This window comes from Giraffa tippelskirchi, chromosome 13 (genome assembly GCF_054371585.1).
Source record: "Giraffa tippelskirchi isolate mGirTip1 chromosome 13, T2T-mGirTip1v1.2.pri, whole genome shotgun sequence".
NCBI lineage: Eukaryota > Metazoa > Chordata > Mammalia > Artiodactyla > Giraffidae > Giraffa > Giraffa tippelskirchi.
In genome coordinates, this window is record NC_137287.1 from 76,813,748 (window position 1) to 76,831,376 (window position 17,629).

Consider the following 17,629-nt stretch of genomic DNA (forward strand, 5'->3'; position numbering starts at 1 on the left):
TTGTGAGCTATTCTGTTAACTTGTAACTGAAAATTCTAGGATGAAGAAATTAATCAACAGAGCCAATTGGTAGAAAAACTGAAGACACAAATGCTGGATCAGGAAGAGGTAAATTGAATACTGCTTCCAGAAAAGCTGTATAGTTTGTCATTGTCACTTGAAAGATGCAGGCATCTACAGAGCTCAGAACATAATCCAGTACGTTTAAAAATTTTTTGAATTGTCCATGCTTCACCGTGGATATCCTGTGAGAGCAGTACATCATACAGACAGAAGCAAAAATTGACTTCTTCTTCAGGCTTTTTGGGGTTGGGTTTTTTTGTTTTTTTTAAGTTTGAGTTAAGTCTGACTGAAGGGGAGAGGATGATTTTCTTTTTTTGCATTTATTCTTTAATATACATCTCCTGGGCTTTTCAACTCTCTCTTTTGTTTCCTTGTACAGTGCTACTTTGTCTTCTCCCCCAAACATTTCTTATTGATCCTTGGACTGGAGTAACCTTAGGTTCCCCCTCCCTTTATGAAAAGTATTTCCGCATGGAAATGATGAGGGAAGGAGTATAAAAAACAGTTTAACACCGATATATGTCTAAAGGGATTATTAAAAGACTGATTTCTGAATCACATTGGCTTTGTTTTTAGTAATTCATACTATAGGGTATGACTTTTATCATGAAAATGAGAAGGTCAGTGAATAAGATCATTTTTTACTCCACCATTTCTACCCTCCTCTAACCTGCTTTTCATTTGTGTGATATTCACTTTCATCTTGTTTCTTTCAAGCTCCTTCTCTCTAGTTTGTCACTTTGGACCCTCATTTTACCTTACTTAGCAGTCAGTTCAGTTTAGTCACTCGGTCATGTCCGACTCTTTGTGACCCTGTGAACCACAGCACGCCAGGCCTGCCTGTCCATCACCGACTCCCAGAGTCTACCCAAACCCATGTCCATTGAGTCAGTGATGCCATCCAACCATCTCATCCTCTGTCGTCCCCTTCTCCTCCTGCCTTCAATCTTTCCCAGCATTAGGGTCTTTCCAATGAGTCAGCTCTTCGCATCAGGTGGCCAGAGTATTGGAGTTTCAGCTTCAACATCAGTCCTTCCAGTGAACACCCAGGACTGATCTCCTTTAGGATGGACTGGTTGGATCTCCTTGTAGTCCAAGGGACGCTCAAGAGTCTTCTCTAACACCACAGTTCAAAAGCATCAATTCTTTGACACTCAGCTTTTTTTATAGTCCAACTTTCACATCCATACATGACTACTGGAAAAACCATAGCCTTGACTAGACGGACTTTTGTTGACAAAGTAATGTCTCTGCTTTTTAATATGCTGTCTAGGTTGGTCACAGCTTTCCTTCCAAGGAGTAAAATGTCTTTTAATTTCATGGCTGCAGTCACCAACTGCAGTGATCTTGGAGCCCAAAAGAATAGTCAGCCACTGTTTCCACTGTTTCCCCATCTATTTCCCATGAAGTGATGGGACCAGATGCCATGATCTTAGTTTTCTGAATGTTGAGTTTTAAGCCAACTTTTTCACTCTCCTCTCTCACTTTCATCAAGAGGCTCTTTAGTTCTTGTTCACTTTCTGCCATAAGGGTGGTGTCATCTGCAGATGGGAGATTATTGATATTTCTCCCGGCAATCTTGATTGCAGCTTGTGCTTCCTTCAGCCCAGCGTTTCTCATGATGTACTCTGCATATAAGTTAAATAAGCAGGGTGACAGTATGCAGCCTTGACGTATTCCTTTTCCTATTTGGAACCAGTCTGTTATTCCATGTCCAGTTCTAACTGTTGCTTCCTGACCTTCGTACAGGTTTCTCAAGAGGCAGCTCAGGTGGTCTGGTATTTCCATCTCCTTCAGAATTTTCCACAGTTTATTGTGTTTCACAGTCAAAAGCTTTGGCATAGTCAGTAAAGCAAGAATAGATGTTTTTCTGGAACTCTCTTGCTTTTTTGATGATCTGTTGAATGTTGGCAATTTGGTCTCTGGTTCCTCTGCCTTTTCTAAATCCAGCTTGAACATCTGGAAGTTCATGGTTCACGTATTGCTGAAGCCTGGCTTGGAGAATTTTGAGCATTACTTTACTAGTGTGTGAGATGAGTGCAATTGTGCAGTAGTTTGAGCATTCTTTGGCATTGCCTTTCTTTGGGATTGGAATGAAAACTGACCTCTTCCAGTCCTGTGGCCACTGCTGAGTTTTCCAAATTTGCTGACATTTAGTGCAGCACATTCACAGCATCATCTTTTAGGATTTGAAATAGCTCAACTGGAATTCCATCACCTCCACTAGCTTTGTTTGTACTGATGCTTCCTAAGGCCCACTTGACTTCATATTCCAGGATCTCTGGCTCTAGAGTGTGAGTGATTGTGATTATCTGGGTCGTGAAGGTCTTTTTTGTACAGTTCTTTTGTGTATTCTTGCCACCTCTTCTTAATATCTTCTGCTTCTGTTAGGTCCCTACCATTTCTGTCCTTTATTGAGTCCATCTTTGCATGAAATGTTCCCTTGGTATCTCTCATTTTCTTGAAGAGATCTCTAGTCTTTCCCATTCTATTGTTTTCCTCTGTTTCTTTGCATTGATCGCTGAGGAAGGCTTTCTTATCTCTCCTTGCCGTTTGGAACTCTGGATTCAAATGGGTATAGCTTTCCTTTTCCCCTTTGCTTTTCGCTTCTCTTCTTTTCCCAGCTATCTGTAAGGCCTCCTCAGACAGCCATTTTGCTTTTCTGCATATCTTTTTCTTGGGGGTGGTCTTGATTCCTGTTTACTGTACAGTGTCACGAACCTCCGTTCATAGTTCATCAGGCACTCTTGTCTATCAGATCTAGTCCCTTAAATCTATTTCTTACTTCCACTGTATAGTCATAAGGGATTTAATTGAGGTCATACCTGAATGGTCTAGTGGTTTTCCCACTTTCTTCAATTTAAGAATGGGGGATAATTGAAAAGTGGTCCTTTGTTTGAGCTTCGTTCTGGGTTTGGGAGCAAAGACTGTATAACTTTAGTAAGAAGTGTATGAAAAGTGAAAGTGAAAGTCACTCAGTCATGTCCAACTCTTTACAACCCCATAGACTGTACAGTCCATGGAATTCCTGAGGCCAGAATACTGGGGTAGGTAGCCTTTCCCTTCTCCAGGGGATCTTCCCAACCCAGGGATCAAGACCAAGTCTCCTGCATTGCAGGCGAATTCTTTACCAGCTGAGCTACAAGGAAAGCCCAGGAGATGTCTACCATCAGTCAGATTAATCCTGGTTGAATCATCTTATTTGTTTCAACTCTAGTAGCATTGTTTCTCAAAGGGTCACTAGTGTCATTTGCATAATTCTTCATTTATATTGTTCTGTCCACTTTACAGGACAGTTGGCGTCCCTGGTTCCCACTTCTAAGTGGCATTAGCACTCTGCCCCGTTAGAAAGCTCTTACAAATTCCAGATGCCCCTATTTCAAAGCAGCTGACCTACATGATCACAGTATCCTCCTTAAGAGTCTCTTGGCTTCTTCCAGTTTAGATTTTATTTGCTGATACCATGTTTTCCTCAGACATAGCTCAGATGCCACCCTCTGTTGCCCAAAGAAAACCTAAACTTTTAAAGCATCTACTGATTTCTTTTTCTATGCACACTGTTAGGAGCCTTGTGTGTCTTTTTCTTTCTGTTAGTGTGCACCTGACAATAATTTTCCTATTCTATCCTCCTTCTCCGTGAATAGCCATCCAGAAATATCCCCTTTCCTTATACTACCAAGCACTTTGTCATGTCCTGTCTCCATTATGGCTCTAACATTTCATTTTGTATTGCATTTGTTTGTGTATGTCTGTCTTCCACTAGATTTTTTCTATCTCCCACAGTGTTGCACACACAGTGTGCACACAGTAGGTATTCAGTAAATCTGTTGAATGAATAAATGTTACCATGTATAGTAATGTCCACATTTCATTCCCTTTTTTGTTAGCAAGTGATAATTTTTTTTTTTTTTTAAACTTGTGTATGTTTTAAAAACCAGTTACTCAGTGTACTTTGGATAAGATAGATATTTTTATTCCTTCCTGCAGCTTCTGGCATCTACCAGAAGAGATCAGGATAATATGCAGACTGAGCTGAATCGCCTTCAGGCAGAAAATGATGCCTCTAAGGAAGAAGTAAAGGAAGTTTTACAAGCCTTGGAAGAACTTGCTGTCAACTATGATCAGAAGTCTCAGGAAGTTGAAGACAAAACTAAGGAATATGAATTACTTAGTGACGAGCTGAATCAGAAATCGGTAGAATATAGTTTTCTTTCTTAGTACTTTAGTACAAGTATTCTTAATTGAAAAGTTACGTGAGTAAATTATTTCTGTAAAAGCTCAAGACTGATAACATCGATTCTTCAAGAATTCAAGTGTCAACTTTATTTCCTCCCATATATGAAACTTTAAGGTGGAGGAAGAGGGTTATTTTTTTAATTTCTTAAGGTCTATTAATATGTAATTAAAGTGGTATTTTAATTGGCTACATATTGGCTACTCCAGATATTATTCTACTGTTAAAAAAAAGTTGACGACTAGTTGCCCAGTAAAGTTATTAGCCAACTATTCAAACTACGATTTTAAAAATGTGCACAAAAAGCAAACTAGCAGGATATATGACTTCATTTAACTTACGTTTTGTTCACTATTAAATTTCCAATACCTGGACCAGTGTCTTCTAGGACAGTGTAATAGCTTCATCATGGTTCCCCAGGGAATGAAGATTTTTGTTTTCATCACTGTAAGGCAAGAATCACTGCCCTCCGTCAGTGATGCCAGAAATAGTATACAACTGTGACGGCTTCTGTGATGTTTTGACCATCACCATGGATGAACTCTCTTTTTCTTAAAAGTTTTGTTGTTAATGCTTCTTGTTTAGAAATCATATTTAAAGTTGGACACAGGATCAGTGCTCGCTAGTTGTTTCCCTGTCACATCAAGTGTTTAAAGGAAAGCAGTCAGCACTATGAAATTTTATTTTTAAAAGCCTTTCTGCTCCTGGAAATCGAAATACCTTTATAACTCTTAACTGAGTTGCATCATTAGCAAACCTAATTTCTGTTTGGACAAATGATAGGAGTTTCCTAAAACTCTGTAAACTGTAAGTTGGTCCTTAGCCACTGATTTCAGCCTTTATGACTGTTCTGTTTGTGTCCCAGTTCGTATATGAGCACTGTATTGGTAACAGGTTAGAAACTCCTAAAGTGATCTGCATCTTTTTATATACTTAAGAGTATTGCTGTTCAGTTGTTAGAGATACTGTCTGGTAATTTGGACTTGGTAGTATATTGTAGATCAAACCGAGTGAACTCACAATCTGCTGGTTTTTAGACACTTACGGAAATGACCAGAAGAAATGAGCAGCCGAAAAAATGGTATTTTTACTAAAAGATACTGATTAAAAGTCAATAACTTGCATTAAAAATGCAGTATATGATCTGTGACGCAATGAACAGTTTTAAAGCAGCCAGATTCAGTTGAATTTTCAAAATTGTGGTGACTTTGTTTCCAGCTATTATTTTAAATTTATAATTATAGTAATTAAACTCATATAGTAATGCTACTTCACTGTCTCCTGGATAATTGCATGTATCATAGTACAAAAGTAGTTGTAATTACCAGGTGAATTCTTTTCAGAAACTAAATACTATATAAAAAGCAGATAAAACTTATCAACCATCTAGAAGACTATCAGTTCCATACTAACATCTTTTTTCTCAGACTGTTTCCAAAGGTAATAAATCAAATCTAGTTAATTTGAAAGTTTTCCATTTCTAGGTAGAAAACATCCAATCTCAAAAATGAGTGAAGTAATACAGACTGTCTGCTCTTGATGAAACTATAATATGGCTACTTTACATGATCCTCTTAGGCCTTAAATGCATTTTAAATTTGAGCTGAGAGCTAGCCCAGAACTCAGTAGAGAATTCAAGAAAATGAAAGCAGAAAATAATGGTTTTGTGAGTACTAAATGAAAATACCTGTCAATATTTGAGTTGATCTTTCATTTAATAGATTTCACTGTACCTTTTGTGTTTTGTTCTATTAGGCAAGTTTAGCAAGTATAGATGCTGAGCTTCAGAAACTTAAGGAAATGACCAACCACCAGAAAAAAAGAGCAGCAGAGATGATGGCATCTTTACTAAAAGACCTAGCAGAAATAGGAATTGCTGTGGGAAACAACGACGTAAAGGTAATTGTAACTACCCGAGAGTAAGCATGATTATCTATATAGAACTCACGCTTTCATTTTTCACAAAGTTCTTTTCATACCTGTCATCTCCTCTAAGACCCATCTGTAGTAGAGGGTATTACCTTCATTTTAAATAGATGAGGAAGAGGGAGAGGAAGGGTGCTCAAAGAGACATGCTCAGTCAATAGCGTTTATCTGGACCACATGTTTGGTTTTCTTCTCTATGTAAAGATTTTTGCACTTAGAAATTATTGTTAATAAATTACTACACAGAAAGTGTGTAATTGGAACAATAGCTCCAGGAGTAAACTGTAAGTAAATTAGCTTCTGGTTGCTCTAAGTGTTTAAAAAGATAAAAGGTGAGCACTGCTAATTAATTCTTTATATTTTGAAATTTTTCAAACATACACAGTAGTAAACAGGACAATATTGTGAACCTTAATCAGTTGTCAAAATTTTGCTACATTTTTTCTTTTCTAATAATCTTTTTCAGGGTGTGGATACTAGTTATATTAGCACTAGTGTGTAGTTAAGAAAAATTGCGACCTGGTAGATTTTAAAACTTAGATCAAAAATACAAACTAGACTCTTAACTGAAAAAACATGCACATAACATGAAAGGTTTGTATGTTGCAGTAGATATTCGTATGAACTTCCTTTTTTTAAAATTAAAGCCTAGTTCTGGTGACAAGGAGAGCAAATTTATACTTGAGTTTATAGTGAAAGCCAGCTAAGCAGCCCTGTTTAACAAGAGTTGAAAATGAAATAAAAGCTTTCACTGTGGGGCACACTTTCCTTCTGGTGTTATTCCGAGCTATTGTTTGTTGATGGAGGCAAGGATTCATTCTCATAAGTGTGTCATTTCTTAATGCTGGCTCACCTGATCAGAACAGAAGAGTGTTGTTAAACACTGAATGATGTGACTTGCTCTTTCTTCACTGTCAGTCTGAACATCCTGCCCTGTCCTGTTTGTGGTGAAGTCTGTGAGATTGATCACGTTCTGTTGGAATCTTCTGGGATAAAAAAAAAGTAGATTTCCCTCGTATTCTTAACACTGCAAACATGTTCAAATTTTTCTTTGTATATTTGTGGCTTGTTATTAGAAAAATCCTTCCATTTCATTGGAGAAGAAAATGACAACCCACTCCAGTATTCTTGCCTGGAGAATTCCATGGACAGAGGAGCCTGGCAGGCTACAGTCCATGGTGTCACAAAGAGTCGGATACGACTGAGCAACTAACACTTTTCACTTTTTTCATCCATTTCATGTTCAAATAATTTAGTGAGTGAAAAAGTGGTAAAGGTAGATAAAGAGTAAGGCTGGCTTATGTCTTGTGGCACAGCCAGTGATAACCAGACATCTAAACCGCTTTTGTCACTAAACCATTGTAGTATTTTGAAAACAAGTCAGACTTGCAAATAGGTTCTTTAAAAAAAAAAAAAAAGGATCCTCAATATTCTTATGTTTTGCATGTAATTCTTTTCCTGTTAAATATCATCAGTAAGCACTGCTTGAGTTCTCTTTGTTTTGCATGTTTTGCATTATGTTTCACTCTTTGTTATACAAGTCTCTGGATTTTGATGAATGCATAATATAGATCCACCATTGCAGTATCAAAATCATTTCACTGTCCTAACAAGTTGCTTGTGCTTTACCTGCTCATCCCTCTCCCCTGAATCACTAGCAAACATTGATCTTTTTAACTGCCTCTAGTTGTGCCATTTCCAGAATGTCATGTAAGTGGAATCATACAGTATTAGCTGTATCATACTGGCTTCTTTTACTTAGCAGTGTGCATTTAAGGTTTTTCCATGACTTCTTTTAGCTTGATAGCTCATTTCATTTTTCTGTGTAAAAGAAAGTGAAAGTGTTAGTTGCTCAGTCATGTCTGACTCTTTCTGACCCCATAGACTATAGCCTGCCAGGCTCTGTCCACCGAATTCTCCAGGCAAGAATACTGGAGTGGGTTGTCATCCCCTTCTCCTGGGGATCTTCCAGACCCAGGGATCGAACCTGGTGTCCTGCATTGCAGGCAGATTCTTTACCATTTGAGCCACCAGGGAAGCCCTTTTGTATGTAGGTAGGTACCTGTTGAAAGCCAGTTTGGTTACCTCCAGTTTAAAGCTGCTGTAAACACATTCATGTGCAGGTTTTTCTGAGTACATAAGTTTTTGATTCGATGGGTTAAAATAACTAAAAGCATGATTGCTAGATCATAGGTTAAGACTATATTAGCTTAGTAAGAAACTCCCAAACTGTGTTTGAAATTGGCTTGTAGCATTTTTTGCTCCCACCGGCAATAAAATGAAAGTTCTGTTAATTCACATCCTCACCAGTATTTGATGTCATCACTTTTTTGGTTTGAGCCTTTTTAACAGATATGTGACATTATCACACAGTTTTGGTGTTTCTGTTTTTGTTTTTAATTGAAGGATAATTGCTTTACAATATTGTGTTGGTGTCTGCTGTACATCAACATGAATCAGCCATAGCATACTGTTGTTTTAATTTGCGTTTTGGACTCTTTATTTTCTTACCTTGAATTTTAAGAGTTCTGTTTGTGTGTTTTGAATAATAGTCCTTCATTAGGTATGTGTTTTGCAGATATTTCTCCCAGTCTGGCTTATCTTTTTAATGAAGTCCAGCTTGCCATTCTTTTTCTTCATGGATTATGGTTTTGGCGTTACACTTGAAAACCTCATCTCCAAACCCATGGTCACCTAGATTTTCTCATTTGTTATCTTCTAGAAGTTTTTTGGTTTTGAATTTACATTTAGGTATATGATCCATTGGGAGTTCATTTTTTTCAATGAGGTATTTACATGTGGATCACTAGTTTTTCCAGCAGTTTACTGAAAAGATTGTTCATTTTCCATTGAATTCCCTTTGTCCTCTGTCAGAGATTAATTGACTGTATTTGTGTATGCTATTCCTAGGCTTTTGATTCTTTTCTAGTGACCTGTTTGTTCTTTTGTCAGTACCATGTCATCTTGATAACTGTAGCTTTAGTAAGTCCTGAAGTTGGATAGTGTCAGTCCTCCACCTTTGTTGTTCTTCAGTATTATGTTGGCTGTTTAAGTGATAATATGAATGACATCAGAAAGAGAGGTTTTTAGTTTCAGATTTCCTTGTTTCCTTGTTTTGCTAGTATATTGGAAAGTGATTGACTTTTGTGTAAGTTAATCTTGTATCGTTGTATGCAACGATGTTGCATATAATGTTGCTATAATGGCTTATTAGTTCCAGGAGTTTTTATCTTTAAACAATCATGTCATCTGCACACAAAGACAGGTTTACTTCTTTCTTCTCAAGCCCCTTATTTTTAAGTTGAAGTATAGTTAATTTACAATATTGTGTTAATTTCTTCTGTAAACCAGAGTGATTTATTTATACATAGATCCACATTCTTTTTCATACTCTTTTTCCATTATGATTTAGCACAGAATATTGAAGATATATCCCTGTGCTATACAGTAGGACCTTGTTGTTTATCCGTTCTATATATACTGGTTTGCATCTGTTAATCCCAACCTCCCACTCCCTCCTTCCCCCTCCCTCCCTGCCCCTTGGCAAATACTAGGTGATGCCCAGAAGTGGAACTGACTGCTGGATCATATGGTAATTCTATTTTTAGTTTATTTTGAGAAACCTCCATAGTGTTCTCCATAGTGGCTGCACCAGTTTACATTCTCACCAGCAGTATAGGAGGGTTCCCTTTTCTCTACACCCTCTCCAGCATTTGTTATTTGTAGACTTTTTAATGTGGGCCGTTCTGACCAATGTTAGGTGGTACCTCATTGTATTTTTGATTTGCATTTCTCTAATAATTAGTGATATTAAGCATTTTTTCATGTGCTTTTGGCCATCTGTATTTCCTCTTTGGAGAGATACCTGTTTAAGTCTTCTGCCGCTTATGAGGGGTGGGGAGTGTTGGTTTTGTTGTTGAGTTGTATGAGCTGTTTGTATATTTTGGAAATTAAGCCCTTGATGGTCTCATCATTTGCAAATATTTTCTGCCATTCTGTAGGTTGTCTTTTTGTTTCGATTATGGTTTCCTTTTCTTTGCAAAAGCTTGTAAGTTTGATTAGGTCCCATTTGTTTGCTTTTGCTTTTATTTCTGCTGCCTTGGGATACTGAACTTAAGAAAACATTGCTGTGATTTGTCAGAGAATATTTTGCCTATAATCTCTTCTAGTTTTATGGTGTCATTCCTAATGTTTAAGTCTTTAAGCCCTTTTGAGTTTATTTTTGTGCATGGTATGAAGGGGTGTCTTAACTTCATTGATTCATCTGGCTGTCCAACTTTCTCAACACCATTTGCTAAAAGACTTTTTCCCATTGTATGTTCTTGCCATCTTTGTCAAAGGTTAATTGTCCATAGGTATGGGTTTATTTCTGGGTTCTCTGTGCCAGTATCATGCTTTTTTGCTGACTGTAGCTTTGTAATATTGTCTGAAGTCTGGGAGGATTATACCTCCTGCTTTTTCTTCAGTATTGCTTTGGCAATTCTAGATCTTATGGTTCCATATAAATGTTAGGATTATTTAGTTCCGTGATGAATGTCATGGGTAATTTGATAGTAATCCCATTAAATCTATAGCTTGCTCTGGGTAATATGGCCATTTTAACAATATTAATTCTTGCAGTTCAAGAACATGGAATATCTTTCCATTTCTTTGAATAAACATCAGTGTCCTTTATTAATGTTTTGTAGTTTACAGCATGTAAGTCTTCTGCCTACATGGTTCAGGTTTATTCCTGTTTTATATATTTATTGATATGATTTTAAAGAATACTGGGGTTTTTTACATTGCCGTTCTGATATTTTATTGTTAATGTAAAGAAATGCAACCAATTTCTATATGTTAATTTGTATCCTGCTCCCTTGCTGAATCAGAGAAGGCAATGGCACCCCACTCCAGTACTCTTGCCTGGAAAATCCCATGGATGGAGGAGCCTGGTAGGCTACAGTCCATGGGGTCGCTAAGAGTCAGACGACTGAGCGACTTCACTTTCACTTTTCCCTTTCATGCACTGGAGAAGGAAACGGCAACCCACTCCAGTATACTTGCCTGGAGAATCCCAGGGACGGCGGAGCCTGGTGGGCTGCCATCTATGGAGTCGCACAGAGTCGGATACGACTGAAGCGACTTAGCAGCAGCAGCAGCACCTTGCTGAATTCATTTTATCGATTCTCGTTTTTGTGTGGATTCTTTAAGGTTTTCTATATATAGTGTATTGTCTACATATGATAGTTTTACCTATTTCCTTTCAATTTGGATATCTTTTATTTCTTTTTCTTGCCTGATTGATGTGGTTAGAACTTCCAGTACTATGTTGAATAGAACTGGTGAGGGTAGGCATCCTTGTCTTGTTGCAGATGTTAGTGGAAGGGTGAAGCTCTTTTTTTGTTTGTTTTTTATTTTTGTGTTTTTGGGTTTGGGGAATTTCTTCGGTTATACCGTGTGACTTGTGGGATCTTAGTTCCTCAACCAGGGATTGAACCCGGGGTCCAGCAGTGAAAGTGAGTCCTAACCACTCAGCCACTGGGGAATTCCCCTGAGCTCCTTATTTTTTGACACTGAATATTGTACTGGAATTTTGTAATGAAACTCATGAAAATTACTAAGGAATGTGTACTGACCACAGTTCCTCCTTAGTGAACTTAAAAGTCATTCTTTTCCAGCCACCTAAACATCATTATTTGTTAAGTTTTGAACTGGACTTACACATAAAACAGTAAATTTACTGAGCGCCTTTGAGGAAGAAATCCACAAATTGAAAGAGGCAGAGTTCATTAGTTTTGTTTGTTTACATGTTGCATTTTTTTTCCCTGTAGGCGTATGTTAACATTAAGTTTAGAAGGTAAGGAAGGCAAAAATTAAGCTCTCCTTTACTTACCCTTTAGTAAAAATAATATTTAATAAAAAATTCCAAACTTCTTACAGATGTTGAGTAATATTAAAAGTATTTAATTTTGTTTAAGATTTTAGAACCTAATTGGGTAAACACACACACAAAAAGACTTTTTTTTATCTTTCATTTCTGTTTCTCCTTTTCTAACAGCAGCCCGAGGGAACTGGCATGATAGATGAAGAATTCACTGTTGCAAGGCTCTACATTAGCAAAATGAAGTCAGAAGTAAAAACCATGGTGAAACGCTGCAAACAGTTAGAAAGCACACAAACTGAGAGCAACAAAAAAATGGAAGAAAATGAAAAGGAGTTAGCAGCATGCCAGCTTCGTATCTCTCAAGTATGTGTTACAAAACAAACCTTCCTCATTTTTTTGAACAGCCACATATAAATTTTATTTATTGTTAAAGTTCTAAAAAAATGACATTTTGTAGGTTATTTTGAGTAACAACATTAAGCAGTTAATTCGGCTACTTTTTCCTACTCGAGCTGCAGTGTGATAACATGAATGATTTAACTGTTATATTTGGTGACATGTATATGTTAAGTATAGGAATTTACTAGAAAGCTGTGACTTATGACTATTGAAGAATCTGGAATAATTCTAGCATAAGCAAAACTGCAGGGCCAGTTATATGGCTTTGGCAACTAAATGGATGAGACCATTCAGCAGGATAGGAATTGGAGGGGAAAGGAAGAGGTTAATGTTAGTTGGAGATAACAGTAAGAATATTACCTCATAAATCAGCCTTTAAAGTGCCTTATTTTGTAAGTGTTAGAAACTGCACAGATGACCATTTCATTGATTAAATTCTTGATCATTGTAAAAACTTGCCCCTGAACATTTTGGTCTTAAGTATCTTGTTCTGTAAGTTTATTTTATGTTTAATATATTGATAAATCTTGCTTACTCTCAAATATTCTGAACAACTGAGTGTGTATGAGAGGTTTTATTCCACTTCATAACAGTTTATTTTCCTCAAAAGCACGAAGCCAAAATCAAATCATTGACTGAGTATCTTCAAAATGTGGAGCAAAAGAAAAGACAGCTGGAGGAGTCTGTTGATTCCCTCAGTGAAGAGCTAGTCCAGCTTCGAGCACAAGGTACTCTCTTCCAGTTTTTCATGAGTTATATCTGTTTTATAAACTGTTAGTGACTTCAGTATGATTGTAGTAAACATATATTCACACTGATGGAGAATACACTAGTAGGAATACAGACCAATTGGAATAGTAAATATTACATTTTAGTGTGGCTTTGAAACATATTTTTGAAATTGTTTTTGAATATGGAAGTGACCAATCTAGGAATTTCTAAGCTGACACAGGGGACTTAGAAAGCTGTCTTGTTTCCTTACCACATGCTAGCACATCTATTCCAGAATTTGGCAAAGAAAGTAAAGGAAACCATAATATCAATACAAAGAATATAACTACGGTTACTAATCAGTATGTACTGAGTAAAATTTACTATGTGGCATTTGGGTAATTTAAAGTCAAGTACTGTTAAGGAAAATTGTTTAGTCAGTCAGTCATGTCTGACTCTTCCATAACTATAGCTCGCCAGGCTCCTCTGTCCATGGGATTTTCCAGGCAAGAATACTAGAGTGGGTTGCCATTTCCTTCTCCGAGGGATCTTGCCCACCCAGGGATCGAACCCATGTCTCCTGCGTTGGCAGGAGGATTCTTTACCACTGAGCCACCAGAGAAAGCCCATTAAGGAACCTAGCCTCATAAGTCATAAAACCCATTTGCCTCTTGGTTTGTATCAAGAACTCTCTTCTGTTTTCTCTTCCCACCCAAACAGAGAAAGTGCACGAAATGGAAAAGGAGCACTTGAATAAGGTTCAGACGGCAAATGAAGTTAAGGTAAGATTGGTGTAACATTGGACTCTAATGGCTTTAATTCATCATTATTAATCATGATTAATCTGACATAAAATCCTTTTCCCCCAATTATTTTAGCAAGCTGTTGAACAGCAGATCCAAAGCCACAGAGAAACTCATCAAAAACAAATTAGTAGTTTGAGAGATGAAGTCGAGGCAAAAGAGAAACTTATTACTGATCTTCAAGAGTAAGTGTACTTTCTTTTCTTCTGAGGTAGTAGAAACTAACTTGGAAAGACTTAACTGTTTAGACAGGAGGACATAAAAGGTCACTAATGGGTAACATATCCTTATTTCTAATGTTTCTAACCTGCATTTTTCTTTGAAACAATTTTTGACTTGAAAATAAAGAATCTTCATTTGTGAGTGGAACTTCTTGAAAATTTTTCTTAGGTCTTTTGATGTAGATATTCAGTAAAAAGAAAAATATTCCCCAACTTTAACCATTATTTCAGATACACATCACTGTCTTCTCCAGATCTTTTCCTTAACATTTTTAAAAAATACGCTTTTTAAAAAAATTATTTATTTTAAGCTGCATTGGCTCTTGTTTGGGGCATGCAGGCCCCTCTAATTGTGGTACATGGCTCTAGGGAATCTGGGCTCTGTAATTTGTAGCACTTGGGCTCTCTAGTTGAGGCATGAGAGCTCAGTTGCCCCACGGCATGTGGGATCTTAGTTCCCCGACCAAGGATTGAACCCGAGTTCCTGCATTGCAAGGTGGATTCTTAACTACTGGACCACCAGGGAATTCCTGAGAAAAACTTTATGAAAATTGTAGGTTTTAGAAATGTTTGTTTAAATGAGTGGTTGTCTTAGTTTTTCTAGAACATATTTTTCTTACTTCCACAGTCATACACATATAGCATAGAATTGATAGAAATTTGAGGCCTTTGACCAAATCATGATTTGAGTAGGAGGCAAAGGAGAGTAACAAAAAATGATGACAAAGCTTGGGACATGGAACTTTTTGTTAATGGATTTAGGGAAGGAATTCAGGAGGATGAAACATGAAATCAAGATATGGTTTCAAACCAAACTGAAAAATATCATATGGCTGAATGTGGCCAGATCCTCTTTCTGCCTTTCGGGATGGCAGCCTAAAAGAGGAGGCCTGGTGTATGTGAATGGTGAGATTACAGAATTTAAGATTTTGAAAATTTTTAATTACAGCATTCAGAAAATGATGATGTTGATCTTGTGAGGTGTTTTTTATTTTGTCAGCCAAAACCAGAAAATGATGTTAGAGCAAGAACGCCTGAGAGTAGAACATGAAAAGTTGAAAGCTACTGATCAGGAAAAGAGCAGAAAACTACATGAACTTACGTGAGTAGATGTTTTGACTCAACTTTAAAAATAAAAAACTAAATTAGAGAATTACAGGCATTGCTTTCAGTTACATTCAGTGGATAAATGTTTCATTTTGTGTGGGCTAAGGGGTGTTTTTCTTAAACCCTCTGAGTTGATTTGATTTATACCTAAAAACATGCAATACATTCTTGTACTTTAGTGAAAGCAAGGTCTTATATTTCACTGATAATCAAGATTCAGATTACTTCAAGATCCTCATAAAAATAAACCTAAAGCGTGACATTTAAAAGTTTAGATTTCAGGATCTGCCACAAAAACTGAATTTTTGTCAGATTTGATCTTGCATAAAAACGCATTCTTTTTTGTCTTCCGTAATTTATAATCTGTAATTTTCCATTAGTCAGAGTTGTTTCTGATATGCTATATGATAATGCATATTCTAAAATGCAGAAAGAACCACTCCTTATTCCTTAAATTCTGCCACATATTCTTTCATCTCTCCCATTGCTGTATTGTGACAGTTCTTTCCTGATAACCTATAGATTTTAGAAGATTGTAAGGCATATAGAAATTTCTTTGGAAGACCTAAACATTGGTAAATTTTTTCAAAATAAGATATTTTTCGTATATGAATTTAAGCATTGATCCTGTCAGATAAAAGTATTTGATTGAATACTTGTGCTAAATAAAACTAGAATTTATGAACTCAAAGTTGAGCCCATATTTATTGTATTTGTATATTCTCCTACTGTTCAGGGTTATGCAAGATAGACGAGAACAAGCAAGACAAGACTTGAAAGGTTTGGAAGAGACAGTGGTAAGAAAAACTTGGAAATAAATAGGATTGGGGGATATTTAGGATTCTTCTCCTGGTTTTAGTAAATTTGAAGACCAGCTTCTAAAAACACTGCTTTCTTAATTCAAGGCAAAGGAACTTCAGACTTTACACAACCTGCGGAAGCTCTTTGTTCAGGACCTGGCCACCAGGGTTAAAAAGGTAATAAAATAATACCAAGGTGGATATTTATGTAATGGTGCTTGTTGTTTCTGTTGTTCATCGCTAAGTCATGTTTGACTCTGCAGCACCATGGACTGCAGCACACCTTGTTCCTCTGACCTCCTCTGTCTCCCAGAGTTTGCTCAAATTCATGTCCATTAAGCCAGTGATGCTATCTAACCATCACATCCTCTGCCGCCCCCTTCTCCTTTTGCCTTACAGTAGTGCTTTCTGTGTCTAATTGTATTCACAAGTGAAATAACTTTACACTGTCATAACAGTTTTGATAGTAGTTAAGCTTAGACCTTTTATTTGATCCGGTAATATTTTTTCATAGCATTGACTGATCTTTTTCTAGAGTGCTGAGATTGATTCAGATGACACTGGAGGCAGTGCTGCTCAGAAGCAGAAAATCTCCTTTCTTGAAAATAATCTGGAACAACTCACCAAAGTCCACAAACAGGTAATAAAGAGTCTATTGCGGTGTTGCTGCAGTAAAAACTGAGGAGTGACAAGCATTTGAATCTTAAGAGTCCTAAGGATTTTCATACCCTGAGCCATTCTGTTAGTCTGTCATGCAATTATATAAAGAAACCACTAGCAATTTTTACATTAGTTACTATTTTTAACAGCCTTTTATCAAGAGGCCAGTAAAAAGATGGGTTGTTATTTTCTTTGTAGGGCTTCAGGTCTGTCAGTTTCCTTAATTTATTCATGGTCATTTTTAAATCTCTGGGAGACAAGTCTTTAAGTTAAAATACCGTTCTTTTTTTTTTGGTCTTCATACATTTAATACCTCAGAGTGTGAAATATATAAAATAACAAGGCAGTTCGTTTTTTTTTTGTTAAGTAGGGACTTCCCTGGCAGTCCAGTGGTTAGGACTCTACATATTCATTATTGGAGGGGGGGGTGTCCAGATTCTATCCCTGGTCAGGGAACTTAAGATCCCACAAGTTATACAGTGTGGCCAAAAAAAGAGAGAGGAATACTTAACTGTGGGGTTTGTTTGTTTTGTTTACTTTTTTCTTCTATTAAGGCTTGATAATGTGATTCAGTTACTTATTTTTTAAGCTCCTTGGCATACTTAATTGTTCTATGCCTTTGTTACTATAAACCTGGTGTTTGCACTAGAGTGAGGTTCAGGAAATTTTAGCCTTTCTTTCAGCACTTATTAAGGACTTGTTAAGTTTATGTTTACTTGTGGGTCTTACTGTATCTAAAAGGATTTTCATGTCTACCAGATGAGTCTCTTAATGAAGAGACCTAATGCTATGTTATAACGTATTGTCATGGGGGAAGAACAGTCTCACCAGCCCCTGAA

The 17,629-nt window shown here is 36.9% G+C and overlaps 1 protein-coding gene across 17 annotated transcripts in view; it reads left to right on the top strand.

Moving 5' to 3' along the window:
- The window catches only part of KIF5B (kinesin family member 5B), a 46,644-nt gene that overhangs the window by 21,871 nt on the left and 7,144 nt on the right, over window positions 1-17,629 (top strand). For 16 of the 17 annotated variants that reach the window (XR_014072399.1, XR_014072396.1, XR_014072398.1 and 13 more), the window contains 11 exons: window positions 40-108; window positions 4,051-4,257; window positions 6,053-6,196; window positions 12,264-12,452; window positions 13,099-13,216; window positions 13,920-13,981; window positions 14,078-14,187; window positions 15,224-15,325; window positions 16,067-16,127; window positions 16,236-16,307; window positions 16,666-16,770. Coding sequence is in view for 13 of the 17 variants with exons in the window: in XM_081553690.1 (XP_081409816.1) it covers window positions 40-108; window positions 4,051-4,257; window positions 6,053-6,196; window positions 12,264-12,452; window positions 13,099-13,216; window positions 13,920-13,981; window positions 14,078-14,187; window positions 15,224-15,325; window positions 16,067-16,127; window positions 16,236-16,307; window positions 16,666-16,770 (1,239 nt within the window). In the remaining 4 variants the exon portion in view is untranslated. Of the gene's footprint in view, window positions 1-39; window positions 109-4,050; window positions 4,258-6,052; window positions 6,203-12,263; window positions 12,453-13,098; window positions 13,217-13,919; window positions 13,982-14,077; window positions 14,188-15,223; window positions 15,326-16,066; window positions 16,128-16,235; window positions 16,308-16,665; window positions 16,771-17,629 lie in introns of all 17 variants that reach the window. The other variant, XM_081553691.1, reaches the window with a different exon arrangement.